Raw genomic sequence first — 16,619 nt, forward strand, 5'->3', positions numbered from 1 at the left:
GCCCTAGCCCTCACTCTCTGATCCAACAGGTCCCAGATGTGCTCAATGGGATTGAGATCCGGGCTCTTCGCTGGCCATGGCAGAACACTGACATTCCTGTCTTGCAGGATATCACGCACAGAATGAGCAGTATGGCTGGTGGCATTGTCATGCTGGAGGGTCATGTCAGGATGAGCCTACAGGAAGGGTACCACATGAGGGAGGAGGATGTCTTCCCTGTAACGCACAGCGTTGAGATTGCCTGCAATGACAACAAGCTCAGTCCGATGATGCTGTGATACACCGCCCCAGACCATGACGGACCCTCCACCTCCAAATCAATCCCGCTCCAGAGTACAGGCCTCGTCGTAACGCTCATTCTTTCGATGATAAACGCGAATCCGACCATCACCCCTGATGAGACAAAACCGCGACTAGTCAGTGAAGAGCACTTTCTGCCAGTCCTGTCTGGTCCAGCGACGGTGGGATTGTGCCCATAGGCAACGTTGTTGCCAGTGATGTCTGGTGAGGACCTGCCTTACAACAGGCCTACAAGCCTCCAGTCCAGCCTATCTCAGCCTATTGCGACAGTCTGAGCACTGATGGAGGGATTGTGCGTTCCTGGTGTAACTCGGGCAGTTGTTGTTGCCATCCTGTACCTGTCCCGCAGGTGTGATGTTCTGATGTACCGATCCTGTGCAGGTGTTGTTACACGTGTGCCACTGCGAGGACGATCAGCTGTCCATCCTGTCTCCATGTAGCGCTGTCTTTGGCATCTCACAGTACGGACATTGCAATTTATTGCCCTGTCTACATCTGCAGTCCTCATGCCTCCTTGCAACATGCCTAAGGCACGTTCCCTCAGAGGAGCAGGGATCCTGGGCATCTTTCTTTGGGTGGTTTTCAGAGTCAGTAGAAATGCCTCCTTAGCGTCCTAAGTTCATAACTGTGATCTTAATTGCCTACCGTCTGTAAGCTGTTAGTGTCTTAACGACCGTTCCACAGGTGCTTGTTCATTAATTGTTTATGGTACATTGAACAAGCATGGGAAACTGTTTAAACCCTTTACAATGAAGATCTGTGAAGTTATTTGGATTTTACGAATTATCTTTGAAAGACAGGGTCCTGAAAAAGGGACGTTTCTTTTTTTGCTAAGTTTATTATACATGCTGGTTTGGCATCCTGAGCATTAACAAAGGTAATCTGGTGCCTTACTCTAAATGGATTAAATACATTTTTTTCCTCATTCATCTACACACAATACTCGATAATGACAAAGCAAAAACAGGTTTTTAGACATTTGTGCAACTGGATAAAAAAATTAAAAAAACAGAAATACCTTATTTACATATGTATTCAGACCCTTTGCTATGAGACTCAAAATTGAGGCCAGGTGCATCCTGTTTCCATTGATCATCCTTGAGATGTTTCCACAACTTGGTTGGAGTCCACCTGTGGTAAATTCAATTGATTAGAGATGATTTGGAAAGGCACACACCTGTCTCTATAAGGTCCCTCAGTTGACAGTACATGTCAGAGCAAAAACCAAGCCATGAGGTCTGTCCCCCTCATCTGAAGTCGCTACAGCCGATCTGCCAACTTCTGTCTGTAGCGTCCAAACCGTTTGGACTACACACTAATATGTACATGTCTGTTGTTTGGCTCAAGGACGCCCACAGGCCTCACAAGATTTGTCTGTAGGTTCCCCGGTACCAGTTGAACAAATTAATGGAAGTATATAAGGAGAAGTCTCTCCCTTCTCTGGTGTATTTGGGTTTTACAAGATACCGTGTGAGAGCCTTCATGCCTAAACCTGTGCAGTGTAATAAATGCAAATGATTTGGCCATGTGTCAAGTGTATGTAGATGGGAGGAGTACCGTATGCCAGCTGAGTCTAAATGCTGCAATTGTGGTGGTGAACATGAGCCTGAATTCCTGAAGTGTCCTGATAGGATGAAGGAGACGGAGGTGGCAAGAATAAGGGCTGTCCAGCATGTCTCCTGTCCTGAGGTGGTGAGAATGAGGGCTGTCCAGCATGTCTCCTGTCCTGAGGTGGTGAGAATAAGGGCTGTCCAGCATGTCTCCTGTCCTGAGGTGGTGAGAATAAGGGCTGTCCAGCATGTCTCCTGTCCTGAGGTGGTGAGAATAAGGGCTGTCCAGCATGTCTCCTATCCTGAGGTGGTGAGAATGAGGGCTGTCCAGCATGTCTCCTGTCCTGAGGTGGGGAGAATAAGGGCTGTCCAGCATATCTCCTATCCTGAGGTGGTGAGAATAAGGGCTGTCCAGCATGTCTCCTATCCTGAGGTGGTGAGAATAAGGGCTGTCCAGCATGTCTCCTGTCCTGAGGTGGTGAGAATAAGGGCTGTCCAGCATGTCTCCTGTCCTGAGGTGGGGAGAATAAGGGCTGTCCAGCATGTCTCTTATCCTGAGGTGGTGAGAATAAGGGCTGTCCAGCATGTCTCCTGTCCTGAGGTGGTGAGAATAAGGGCTGTCCAGCATGTCTCCTATCCTGAGGTGGTGAAAATGAGGGCTGTCCAGCATGTCTCCTGTCCTGAGGTGGTGAGAATAAGGGCTGTCCAGCATGTCTCCTGTCCTGAGGTGGGGAGAATAAGGGCTGTCCAGCATGTCTCCTATCCTGAGGTGGTGAGAATAAGGGCTGTCCATCATGTCTCCTGTCCTGAGGTGGTGAGAATAAGGGCTGTCCAGCATGTCTCCTATCCTGAAGTGGTGAGAATAAGGGTTGTCCAGCATGTCTCCTATCCTGAGGTGGTGAGAATAAGGGCTGTCCAGCATGTCTCCTGTCCTGAGGTGGTGAGAATAAGGGCTGTCCAGCATGTCTCCTATACTGAGGTGGTGAGAAGAGTGGAAGAAAGGAGTGAAGTTGAAGAAGTAATGGTAGTAGGAGAAGAGACACCAGAGAATGTTTCTTGTCAACAGAGGGGTCCTGACCTGTTGCATGTAAAGAAGGTGGACATGGTAGTGTTTATTGCATTGGTTATCAACTGCACAGCGCAAACAGAGAGGGAATCTGAGAAAATAGGCACCGTTGTGTGCGGCTGAAAGTTTTTTGGGACTCATGGACTTTCCACAGAGGCACTACAAGGAATCCTGTCGATGAAGGCCCCCGAGCCGGTGTAGGGATGTGATTTGAATTGTGACTGAAGTGGGATGTTTTTATTTTTAATTTTATTTTGTATGATGTCTGTGTTTTCCCCTAACTTTCCCACAATGGAACATGTTTGTTTCCCCACCCCGTACAGTAGGTGTCGGCAATAGAGCAGTAGGTTGTAGTCTGCCATAAAACCTCAAAGAAGAAGATTCACTTCTAACGTTTGTTTGCAGACAGCCATAATACCATAGAAGAAGAAGAAAGTTTTCTCAGCACCAAATATGGTAGTGAGAGCAAGTCCAGCTGTGGGTCGGAGACCGGAAGGACGCGCTATGACAAGAAAGGGAAAGAATGGTACCGTTAAGATCAGAGATTCATCTCCTGCCTCTTGATTTACATACCTTCGTCTTTGTTACGGATACAAGTATCCTGTGTGTGTATCCTGTGTGTGTGTTTCTTTCCTCTCCTTCTCCCCTCACAGGTGAAAATCATCACTCCCCAATCAGTCACCAATACAATCATCTATCAGAAGATACACCTCCTCCTGTTTCCTACCCTATCACAGTTCCTTTCCCTTGGTTTAAAAACTCTGTCAGTTGTTTGCTCTAGAGCTCAATCTCTCTGTAAATGCCATGTCTGTAGGTCTCTCTGTTTCACTCTCTCTTTGTTTATTGACCTCTCTGTTGTTTGAGCACCTCCATAGCACTTTGTCATCACCTGTGAGTATTGTTTTTGGTTATGGTGTTTGTTTGTTTGCTGGTGGGAAAAGGGGGAACCAAGACAAGTCGCCCATGGGCATACACTACCCGTAGGTAGACTTTGTTAAATACACTAGTTAGAACTGGGCGGACCACCCACTGTATTTTTGGTTAGTTAGTTAGCTGTTGTTAAAGTAGGCTAGTCTAGCTTAGGGGTGTTTTTGAATACTTATTGTTTCTTTCCTTGGGTCCAGCTCAGCCCCTTTTCCTGCTCCCCCCATTACCGTGTGTTTATTAATAAACCCTGAGTTTGACGGTAGATTTCAGTTGTCCTGGTTATTTCGTTCACACTTTTACTTTGTCACAATTAGAATTTGCATGAGTTATGTTACCGGTCTCATTACCATCCCCCCTAGACTGTCGGGCCAAAAGGGATTCGTAACAGTCTTCCTAATACACACCAACAAATATGACTTATTGGTCTTCATGCTCTCCTTGAGCCAGCCCAGGATCAAGGGGACCTACCTGCGGCGGCAGGTGTATTGGAGAGTTCCAACGTTTGTCCTGAGAATTCTACCAGAGATGATTTTGGACCGGTAGGAGTAATACTTTTGGCCGACCCATACGTTGCGTCGCGCTGGTTAAAGGACAAACTGGGAATGGTCGATTCAGTGAAAGTTTTGAGAAGTGGGGCTGAGCTTTGACACAGCGTTTTTACCTTATAAGGTCAGGTTAGGTTATATTTTCTATTCTGTGAGGACCTATGTTTATAATCCACTGATGTTTTTCGTGTCAAGGACGTGTTGCAGCAGTGTGTAGAAGGGAGATCACCACGCTGTGAGAAATGTCCAGGAGGGCAGAGGCAGAGGGAGTGTACAGTTGCGAAAGAGAACAATCTGTGTGTCAACTGTGGGGGTGCTCATGCAGCTGAGGACCTGAAGTGAGAGAGACAGGTTGAGATTGCCAGAGTTTGAGTGGGACAGAATGTGTCCTATACTGAGGCAGTGAAGAGAGCAGAGGATAGACCAAGGGTGAGTGAGTTGACTGGGTGATTCCCTGTGAGTAGGCCTGAAGAGAGAGATTCTGAGAGAATGAGTTTCAGTAAGATTGGATTTCTTGAGTTTATAGCTATAGGGATCATCTGCACTGTAATGATGGAGTGGAAGTCACAGCAGATAGATGTGGTAGTTACAGCAGCAGAGAAGTATTTGGATGTGAGAGATATCAGTGCAGAGATCTACAGGAAGTTGAGAGAATGGGTTACATCATAACAGGCCGATGGCCTGGTGTAGGATCGTTTAGGGCCAAAGTTGTGGGATGGGGTGGTGTTTTGGGGACACTGTATAACTGCAGGTTAGATGGTGGTGCAATTCAATATTTTTCTATTTCCCTTTTCCTTGTATTTTTTATTTCTTTTTTGTGACCAAAATGTGCAATCCACACCAAAACCTGTGAAAGGCAGCAATATGCAACACAGCGTCTAGCCTGTCAGAAAGTTACATAAAAAATAAGAAAGTTGCAGGTAGTGAGAGAGGATGGAACTAGGTGAAACTGGGCTGACATTCTGCACATTTCCTCATCAATAAAACATCTGATCTCAATAAATTTGTATGTTCCCCAAACTAGAATATGTTACAAACACAGTGCATTAAATTTTATAGACTTGACGCTTTGACAAAGTTTCAGAAAAATGTGTTTAGGAGTGCAAGGTCGAATTGAGCTTGTGCACATGCGCACTTCACGGAGGAGACCTTCCCTCACGGAAATATGCAAACACATGCTACAACGTGCCAATAGGATCTCGCTAGCTCGTGCTTGGCTTTGCTTGTTCTGCCCAGTATGCTCCATTTGCTCCCACTGTAAACAACACAGATGAACGATCGGAGGAGGAAAGATGGGGGAAGTGGATGTAGAGTATGATTTAGGCAACGTGTGGAGTAAATTTGGTGAAGAGGAATGTTCTGAATGGACTACAGTAGTATCGAAAACTGGAGCAAAAAGAAAATGGTCTAAAATTGTAGTGGAGGATGTGTGTGTAAATTATAATGAATCGCTTGTTGGGATGCGTTTATTGAGCAAGGATTCATATGTGGGAAACCCATTAGAGGTGTCAAAAATGGTGAAGTATGCGCTTGGAAATGTGGAGTCTGTCAGAGTGACCAGGAGTGGTCTTATTTTGTTAAATTGTATTTCTGATGAGCAGAGGAAGATTGCAGTGGGTCTCAAAAGAATCCAGACAACAGAAGTTTTGTTTTGAACTTGGGAATAGAGCACCCGTCAAAGGAGTCATCTCAGCGGTGACGACGGATGTTCAGGTTGAATACATGAAGAGAATTCCTGGTGTGGTTGGTGCCCGGCGTCTGACCCGCTGGGTGAATGGAGAAGAAGAGAAAAGTCTATCGGTACTGTTGTTTGTTGATAAACAGCACATCCCTACCCATGTGAAGCTTGGTTATGTAAGATACACCGTAAGAGCTTTCCTCCCCAAACCACTGCAGTGTAAGGACTTTAAAGGATTTTGCCGTGTTTCAAGTGTGTGTAGATGAACAGAGTATATAGAAGAACGGTGTGTAGAAGGACGACGGTGTTGCTATTGTGGTGGGGATCATGATCCTGAGTTCCTGGAGTGCCCTGTAAAGGTGAAGGAGGTAGGGGTGGCAAAAGTTTGGTCAACCAAATCTCCTGTGTTGAGATTCACTGTCAGATGCTAGTGAAGATGTGGTATTGGATAGAATACAGCCTGTAGTAAATGTTTGCTGTCAGACAAAAGATACTCTTTGTGTTAAAAGGTGGACTTTGTGGCGTTCATTGCCACAGTTATATACTGTACAGCACAAGTCTCAAAGAAGTTGAAGAAAATTGACATTATTGTTGCTGAGGCAGAAAAGTTTTTGGCACTTACAAGGGGTACTGGAGCCGGAAGACCCGCCCTCCCAGGTACCCCTTGAGCCTGTGTAGGGATCAGATCTGTTTCATATAGTTATATTAACAGAAAAGTTGTTTAGTTTATTTATTTTTGGGTAGTTTTTTGGTAGTTCAGTTTTTTGGGGAATCCTGTTTTCATCCTGTATTGTAGGTGGCAGAATGCACATTCAATTGTGATCATCAATATACCATAGAAGAAGAAGACACAAATGAACAATCATGGGTTAGTTATAAATATCTTTGACAACAAGCATGCAAGCTCTATACAAAAAATATGCTACTCAGTTGGCTAAGTGAAAGGGAAAGTCTTTCAGACTCACTTCTTGCTATGCAGTTGGCAGTGGCGATTTTAGCATGTAAATCTTGATGGGGCAAAACTAATAATAAGTGGGATGCATGCCAGCAATGCCACTACACAACACAACACTTAACAATACATGAATTAATCTATAACGGTGACAAACGGTGCCCACAAACAGTTAGGGCCTCCATGAAGCTGTCTCAACATCTTACCATTGCTACACCTGGCCATCAGCGGAGCCTTATCCGGCAGCAAAGCAGTTCATTCAGCCTCATTTACTGGATTTTAAAAAACATGGCTGATACGGCTGACTTGTTTAAACAAATATGGTTTCTAATGACAATTGAGATGTACAAACTATGGCATAAGGGGACGACAAGCGGATAAGAGGCAATCCGTAATAGTGATTAAGACATTAATGAGCGAGCTATGACGAACGTAATCAATATAACTATTTGTTCAGCAATTTTGAAATGTACAGCGACAGAATTCAGAACATGGGCGGTTCTTACAGTGTTTTCCCTCTACACCAAGTCAGAACCGTATGATAAATAAGCAGACAATGAAAGCTTTTACAATATTCAATGATTACATTTCTCTAAAACAGGTTATAGGCTAGATGTGCACCACCAAGTCAGAACAGTAGCCAAAATTAAGAGGGATAAATAGACCAAATGATTAGGGTGAAGCACATGGCCTACTAACATCTTACTACACAACATACACTTAGTATTACTTTCTTAGCGACAGTATACATATATCCCTGCCATATTACATCATTTATGCAGCACCATAAAATGCATTTTTGGACTCCCCTTGTTTTGCTGTTCTCACTTGAACAGGAAGGTGGCGCGGCGGCCCTTCGTGGGCAAATGTTGTCATCAAAGTCCGACATTCTCTGGATTGATGATGCTTTCAAGACAACTGGGAACTCTGAAAAAAACTACGTTGAATCATGATGACGTCATTGATCTTCAGGTCGTAGCTCTAGAAAGAGGCCGGATTTACATTCCGAGTTGGATGACCGTTCAAAACGTATTTTCACAGTCTTAGCTCATTTATTCCTGACTTCCCAGTTGTCTTGAACTCACTGAAGTCAGGTTTTCGCTGTTCCAAGTTAACAGTTGTTTTGACAGCATGGCCAATGTTGAATGTTTATCATTTTAAAATTGGGAAAGAACTTAATCCCAGATTTGGGACCACACATCCACTGTCACTGATTTCTTCCAAACCACTCATGGTTGAATTAGCGATTTCAAACTTGTGTAATGTTTATGTGCAATGGCCGATGAGCACCGATACGCTTTATCTATAATTTCTCTTCATTAATTCTCTTCATATGACAAGGATTAAAAAGGATTTGCCAGTAGATTGTCGACTTGATTCATGATGATGACTACTAGCTAAGATTTTTAAAGTATAATGTTGACATGATCAGTCCAATCAAAGCTACTGTAGATATAACGTGATTTGACGTAATTTTATCTGTGGCCAATGACCTTGAGCCTTCTTGGATGGGCACATCTAATGTAACTCTATGGTAGCATCCAAGGGGCTAAAGTTTTCGAGGTCTACCCTTAAGACTTTTCGGTGACGTAGTATCCCCATGAGTGACAGAACACTGAGCCAATCACGGCGCGATGTACCCTAGTGGTTAGAACGTTGGACTAGTAACTGAAAGGTTGCAAGATCGAATTTACCTGACAAGGTAAAAATCTGTCGTTCTGCCACTGAACAAGGCAGTTAACCCACTGTTCCTAGGCCGTCATTGAAAATAATAATAATAATATTTTTATGTATATTTATACAGGCAAGCCTATATTTAAAATATATATATTTTTTACATTGTTTGCAAACTGATATGTGACACTGATATGGGACATTAATGCCAAAAGAACATGCAAAACAGGAAAGCCTATTGCTCTGCCCCACCTGCCCTGAATGACGGGTCGCCATTGGCAGTTGGCTAAGTGAAAGAGAAAGTCTGACAGACTCAATTCTTGCTACGCAATCGGCTAAGTGGAAAGGAAAATCTGACAGACTCACTTTTTGCTATGCGAGGCTACACTATCAAAATCATGGGCAAACTGTCTGTCTTTTTGTTTGTTTTTTCATTTTACACCATTGTCAACGCAGGTAAGGATTTAACTTTGTCGCTTACTCATTTAATGATTTATTATGTCAGACAATGTAAAATGTCCATAACTGTTTACAGGGTTGGGGAGTAGTGTGCCGACTATACTGATATCATTTATAATTGATATCTAGGCTAAATGGCACATTGATGATGCGAATCACACTGCTGCTCTCTATATCTTCTTGGCTGCATTCCAAACACTTGAAAGACACGGCCTATCCCCTGTGCCCTCAAATTAAGTGGACACTTCTGATGACGTATCATGACTTCTGACGGGTATACACTTGCAGGGCAAGGGGCAATCATCGCGGGATGAACGAGTGACGAATTTCGGGGCAAGTCCATTTAAAGATCATTCCCTCCCTTGCTCGGAAATTCGTCACTCGTTCATCCCACGTTGTGTTTTGAGCCACATGTAGCTTGTGGGTGCTTTATATGCACTACAGTCAATTATGATTTTAGTACTTAAATTTACTATATAATTATTAATTATATAATTATTATTATGCCTAATGTATGATCGCTATCAAATTAATTAGCTAACTAACGTTATTTCTCCAATTTCCAAAAGCTGACCGAACAAAAACATCATTACTTTTACGAGATGTTTGTGCCGTCATGTGCATTAGTAGCACAATTTCTGACTTATTTACATTTGTTTTTACTTACATTTGTATGTTGACTCCATATTGACATTGAGGTTTTATGTTTTTGCTGACTTTTCTTAGCAGATGTACAAACATTGTGAATTGAATTATGGGGTTTATAAAGGCTTCAAAGTGAACATAATTGTACACTCGCAAACTCCATTAAAAACGAGGGCTGAGGGGCTTATATGTTGCAAACGTCCCTTGCTTGGCTAATTGTTTGGACCGACAACAAATATGGCTGCGGGGATTCCCCCAAGGGCATAAGGCAAGTGGACGAGGGTGTCTTTTATGAGTTTGAAACGCTGCCCTAGTCAGTTGCACAACTGAATGCAGTCAACTGAAATGTGAGAATATGCCCCAGTAGACAGCCAGTGAAAATGCGCTCCAACAACAGCTGCGGATCCCAACCTTTGGAATGAACGTTTGAGTTCCTCCCTTCTAAACTCCCCTGTGGTATTATGCTCCAAACGTCATAAACTAGTTTAATTTAAGAAGACCACCAGTGGGGCTTTTATTTTCTTAATGGAAAATTACCATCTCGTTTTTCTTTCTCAACGAGAAGCAATGAGCCCAATCAGTCCTCCATGACAACAAAATAAAAAATAACAGATTAGGCTAATTAGTGGGTTATGCTCAGGTAAAACAATTTGGCCAATCTATGTTTCCATTTTCTTATAAAATGTCAAATGTCCACAATTGTGTATAATTTCACTTCTCTCCCAGGTTCAGGATCACATTCTCTGTGGGCACTTGCAACCTACATCACCGGAGAGACGCCTTTCCCTGAGTTTACGGTTGTGGTGATGTTGGACGATGTTCAAGTGGCTTACTATGACTCCAATGACAAACAGTCTGTCAACAGGGGACAACATATCACAGAAAAAAACAAGGACGATGAAGCTCAGGACGGAGCTCATGTATTTATATACCAGAGCATGAAAGACAGATCATTTGAACTAAAGCACTTTTTTCCTATAATCTCGCAAATCTCCATTTTGGACGAGACTGACTTTATGACCAAAGTTATCCTATTTACACTTTGTAGTCAATGTTGACACTAGAATAAATGTTTCTGTCTCATATCGATGCCACACAGGACATTTTCTAAACGAGAAGTGATATTTCAGGGGCTTTCAGGGGCTATTTCAGTAGTGCTTTAATAAAAGGGAGCATAGAAATATCAGAAATAGAACGGATATACCGCTTCTCAGACTTGCTTTCATTGAGAATGACATATCTATAACGTACATTTCTACGTGAATTTGGTATTGTCTCCCAAAAAGTTACATAACCAACTGTGTAGCACATTGTTATTCATAGCTAAAAGAAAGGGGAAGTCTGTCAGACACTCTTGAGAGCTTAGAAACTTGCTACGCGAGGCTACATTTTCTAAATCATGGGCAAACTGTCTGTCTTTTTGTTTGCTCTTTCCTTTTGCACCATTGTCAACTCAGGTAATATGGACTATTTACTTTATCTCAACTCATTAAATGATTTGTTATGTTATAAAATATAAAATGTTCATAACTCATTTTAATACAACTGCTCTCCCAGGTTCAGGATCACATTCTCTGTGGGCACTTGCAACATATATAAGTGGAGAGACGCCTTTCCCTGAGTTTACGGTTGTGGTGATGTTGGATGACATTCAAGTGACTTACTATGACTCCAACATGAAACACTTCATCTACAAGGGACATAACACCTCAGACAAAATACATGATGATGAAGCTAAGAACGGAGATTTTGTATTTGGAGTTATGTACCACCACATGAAGGAGAGATACTTTGACCTAAAGCACCACTTGAATCTCACGGAAGGTGTTCAAGTTCAGCAAAAATTAACTGGCTGTGAGATGTTTGACAATGGTGAACCAGCCTTGGTCATGTTTAAGGATGCGTTCAATGCCATTTATACAGATCGAACATTATATTACAACATGACACATTTTACGTACGATGCTGGGAAACTACTACTAGGATGGGATGGGATGAGGCAAGCATATGAAAGAACACTTTATGAGAATGTTTACCTTCCTATTTGTATAAAATCACTGAAAAAAATCCTGAAGAGAGAGAAGAACGTTGTGATGCGTAAAGTTCCTCCCAGACTCAGGTTGATAAAGAAAGAGGTTTCTGGAGGGTTCCAGGTGAGCTGCCTGGCGTTTGGTTTCTACCCTCGCCACATCAACCTGACCCTGCTGAGAGACGGCCAGCCAGTGGCAGAACAGGATCTGACAGGGGGGGAGGTTCTGCCTAGTGGAGACAGGACCTACCAGCTGAGGAAGAGTCTGGAGGTCAGTACTGAGGAGCTAAAGAAGAGACACAACTACACCTGTACTGCCTTTCACCTCAGTCTGGACAACAAGCTGGATGTCAGTTGGGAGTCTGGGGCAGAGAGAGTTCACCTATCCACCCTCTCAGCTCTACTGGTGATGCTGCTGGTTGTTATTCTATTCAGCATTTTCATTTGTGTCAAAAGGAGGTGGAGTAACACTGCCTCACAGTCTAAACTTGCCAACGTTGATGCAACAGTGTCAGAGGAAATTAACCTTTCTTCAGATTCTGAGACCTGATACATTTTTGGGACACTGATGCAGCTTTGTCAATTCAGCTCAATTCACAATGAAAATATGACTGCCAGAGCACATTTGAGGGCAGAAACAAAACGTGTGAATGATTATGGTCAGTCAATATTTCCTTCCCCTCAACAAAGGATCAGTTTGTGGAGACTGTTGACAAGAACAAATACCTGGCCATTATTAGTCTAGATCTGCATTTATACTTTTTATAGGCTGGTTTGGCATGCTGCTCATTAACAAACATAATCTGGTAGTTATATGTGTTATGTAATCTGTAATTTCTAATCATGACTATTCATTAATTTCAGAATGTTCTCTATATCTGTGCTGTATCAGCTGATATCCAGTATCTTAACCAGAAGGAGAATCATGTGATCATGTGTATGAGGTCTGTTTATTATTGGAATGTCTTTACAGTGTCTGTGTTTTGTATTGTATGTAGTGTTTGTTCATCATTACTGCACAATAATACCTTTATTACAGACAGTAACATGTAGCCTAATCAATTCATGGATTGATTCATGTTAACTACGACATTCATTTAAACAATGTCAAGTATACCGTAACTTCTCTCAGGAACTTGTTTATCAAGGTGGAAGGGAGAGATATCTGACACAATTTCTCTCCAGTTTAAGACTGGCATGAGTATTAAACTAAGGTGAATGTTGTATGCATTTTAAACAATGAAACAGTTTTTTGATAGAACAGCTTTATTGGGGAATGAATCTGTTTGATCATGTTCAGGGCCATGAAAAGTCTTCTTTTTTTTACAATATGCACACCGCTCGTTCTAAACATTTTTTTAGTGCTACTTTTCCCCAGTCAAATATACAAGCCTACATTTCCACTTCAAGCTTGGGCCACAACGTAAAACATAGCTTCTGAATATAAGATCAAGTTGAATTAACTGTTATTTTGTATTGAACACCCAATGATACATCAAAAGACTGCAAAGCCTATGTCTCCATTACACATTTTGAAATAAAATCCGGTCTTGCTATTTTACATATAAACAAACGTCAATATCGTATACCTACAAAGGGAAAGTGCACAAAGGTTGTGCTCCAAATAGCACCCTATTCCCTACATAGTGCACTACTTTTAACCAGAGTCCATAGCGCACTATGTAGGGAATAGGGTGCCAATTAAATTCCCCAGGTCTGCACACTCCAGTGTCTTATCAATTATTGTATGCTTTATTTAAAGAGTTAAGTCAGTAAAGAACAAATTCTTATTTACACTGACGGCCTACTCCGGCCAAACACAAACAACACTGGGCCAATTATGCACCGCCCTATAGGACTCCCAATCAGGGTTGAATGTGATAGAGCCTGGATTCTAACCAGGTACTATAGTGACACCTCTTGCACTGAGATGCAGTTCCTTAGACAGCTGCGCCACTCGGGAGCCAACCATTAAATATCCTAAAGGAAGAAAAAAGGCAGAATTGTATTTGTCTTGGAGACTAATGACTAATAAAAAGTAAATGCCATTTATCATTCTGAAATGATTCACAATTAGTGCTGCCTACCCTTTTCCAAATAAAGTATTGTTCATTGTGAAACTTGCCTGGTGTTGTAAAATGCACTGCGGCACAAAATATCCAGAAATGTCCATATCTGACACAAACAGGGACGGACAGACTTGGAGGTCGGGGGCCCCTAGTCTCTGCACCATGGCAAAATGTGTTGAAATGTAGGAAGTTAGCTGATTCCTCTCCCCTCTATCTTTTGCCAATTATTTGGATCTCAATCCTGAAACAATTCGGCTCCACATGTGACCTCAGTCTGGAAGCTCAAATATCAGATTTGTTTTGCTCTGAAGTATTTGTACATGACCTGCCATTACCATGACAACCACAGTCAAAATGTGAAGGAACAGTGACAGGAAATGAGCATTGCATCTGTGTGCTACTACAAAGGTTACATCCTGAACGTGCAAATCTGATATATTGGTCAGATGTAAAACGGAGTGTGAACAGTCAGAAAAAAAAGATTGGATATGGAGAGAACAGAAGTGGGTTCTTCAGGTGGTTGTGTAAACATAGCCATGGAGAATTCAATAAATCAGAGTTTTGTTAAATATAAAGGCTTGCTAAAGTGCTAACATTCAGCATTTTGACATGTCCCTCCGTCAACCATGTGTCACTTCTAGGAAGATTTCAACCCTTTAACCCCAAAATGTCTCCCAATTTTTATCATCATTGTAAAGCCCTAGCTATTTTTGAAAAGTCAAAGGAACAAAACAAGCTTCCATTCACCCCTGTCAACAAAACAAGCTTCCATTCCCCATGTCAACAAAAACAAGCTTCCATTCCTCCCGTCAACAAAACAAGCTTCCATTCCCCCCGTCAACAAAATAAGCTTTCATTCCAAATAAATTAATTCATAAACACATGACAGCTTTATTGATTAGATATGCCAACAACATAGTAAAATAATATTAATTACAGATATTACCTAAAAGAGAACACCAGGCCTGACTCGTGAGGTAAGGGGTACTAGACAGGGGGCAATATTTTCATGGTGCAACACTATTCAAATCTGTGCAAAAGAATCTGTGTTTTAAAATGCCACTTCAGCAAAGTGCAAAATAAAAAGACCACTATTTATGAATCGCTCTGTTTATTAAACTCTAGTTAAATCATCCCCTTTTCATAACGCACATTGTTCAAGAAAAGTGTCAAATTAAATGATACTTTCAGATTGTAATGCCTTTCATGGTAATTTTGTACAGATTTTACCTACAGTATTTTACACCATAAAGATTTCACTCAGTAAGTCAATAGGATGAAAACACAAAGTCACAGGAGGGTTTAAACATTTATAGTTTTTTAGATGTCAGGTCCCAAACCACATAGTTACAACATTATGGAATATAACACTGCTTCTGGCAACAATACGTTGGAATGATAAACAAGAATCCTCAATTAAAATGTAAATTTAAAGGGTCAATCCTGGATTGGTACGTACATTCATCCAACTGATTTGTTGTATTTAAATCCCGGATTTTCCCTTTTAAAGGACTTCAGTAACAACATTACTCCCCCCAGGATGGAAGAGACATTGAGGGTGGATGATTCTCAGGGTTAAAGGGCTGGTAGAATGGTCCCCGCACACGGTCCGAAACCCACCCTATACCCACTCCCCTCACAGTAACCTAGAGAGAGAGGGGGGGGGGGAGAGAGAGAGACGAGTGAGAGAGGGAAAAATAAATGAAGGACAACACAGACCAACAGGAGACCAACAGGAGCGTCGGAACGCGTGTGTGTGTCTGTGTGAACGGTGGCTAATAGAAGCTGTGGTCACTAACACATAGGTGACAGACCGAGGTTCAAATAGGAGTGAAGTTCCTGATGGGAGGGGTTTGCACTCCTGAGAATATCCCATTGGTTCCATTAAGACATGTCAGATCAATCAAGTTGAAGAATTGATTTAAAATACTAATATTAGAAGGAAGAAAAACTACCACCATATTCCACCTGCCTTCCCAAACACTTCCTCTTTTCTGACTAGGACTGATGTAGCTGATGGCTGCTTTATAGAGGGATGTTCTACTTACAGTGATATGTGATTGTCTAACCTAGCTAACGTAAGTTCATATAATAATGAATGCCATTTAGCAGACACTTTTATGCAAAGCCACTTACAGTCATGTGTGCATATACAGTATTTTATATATGGGTGGTCCCGGGAATCAAACCCTGAATCCTGGCAATAGAAGTGCCATGCTCTACCAACTGAGCAATACAGTTTAATCGTTGAATGCACTGACTGTCAGCTAAATGACCAAAATGTACATCTAAACAACAGAGTTGTATCATGGTTTCTGTAGTGGTTCTGTCTGTAACAGTGTAGTGAGCTCAGTAAGGTTGTATCATGGTTTCTGTAGTGGTTCTGTCTGTAACAGTGTTTGTAGAGAGCTCAGTAAGGTTGTATCATGGTTTCTGTAGAGGTTCTGTCTGTAACAGTGTTTGTAGTGAGCTCAGTAAGGTTGTATCATGGTTTCTGTAGAGGTTCTGTCTGTAACAGTGTTTGTAGAGAGCTCAGTAAGGTTGTATCATGGTTTATGTAGAGGTTCTGTCTGTTACAGTGTTTGTGGAGAGCTCAGTAATGTTGTCTCTTGATTTCTGTAGTAGTTCTGTCTGTAACAGTGTAGAGAGCTCAGTAAGGTTGTATCATGGTTTCTGTAGTGGTTCTGTCTGTATCAGTGTTTGTAGAGAGCTCAGTAAGGTTGTA

At 42.0% G+C, this 16,619-nt stretch overlaps 2 protein-coding genes across 2 annotated transcripts in view; one reads left to right on the forward strand and one right to left on the reverse strand.

Annotated features, from left to right (window-relative positions):
* The first annotated feature begins 11,090 nt into the window (after positions 1-11,090).
* On the forward strand, positions 11,091-12,871 carry LOC139384535 (major histocompatibility complex class I-related gene protein-like). Its single transcript, XM_071129370.1, has 2 exons — positions 11,091-11,253; positions 11,354-12,871. Exons 1-2 carry the CDS (start codon positions 11,196-11,198, stop codon positions 12,373-12,375), a joined length of 1,080 nt encoding a protein of 359 aa, XP_070985471.1. The 5' UTR covers positions 11,091-11,195; the 3' UTR covers positions 12,376-12,871.
* Positions 12,872-13,073: 202 nt separating this feature from the next.
* The window catches only part of LOC139384534 (fumarylacetoacetase-like), a 28,320-nt gene continuing 24,774 nt past the window's right edge, over positions 13,074-16,619 (reverse strand). The window contains exon 14 of the mRNA XM_071129369.1: positions 13,074-15,540. Coding sequence (XP_070985470.1) covers positions 15,470-15,540 — 71 coding nt within the window. The 3' untranslated portion in view covers positions 13,074-15,469. The remainder of the gene's footprint in view (positions 15,541-16,619) is intronic.

Source organism: Oncorhynchus clarkii, chromosome 26, assembly GCF_045791955.1.
Source record: "Oncorhynchus clarkii lewisi isolate Uvic-CL-2024 chromosome 26, UVic_Ocla_1.0, whole genome shotgun sequence".
Classification (NCBI taxonomy): Eukaryota; Metazoa; Chordata; class Actinopteri; order Salmoniformes; family Salmonidae; genus Oncorhynchus; species Oncorhynchus clarkii.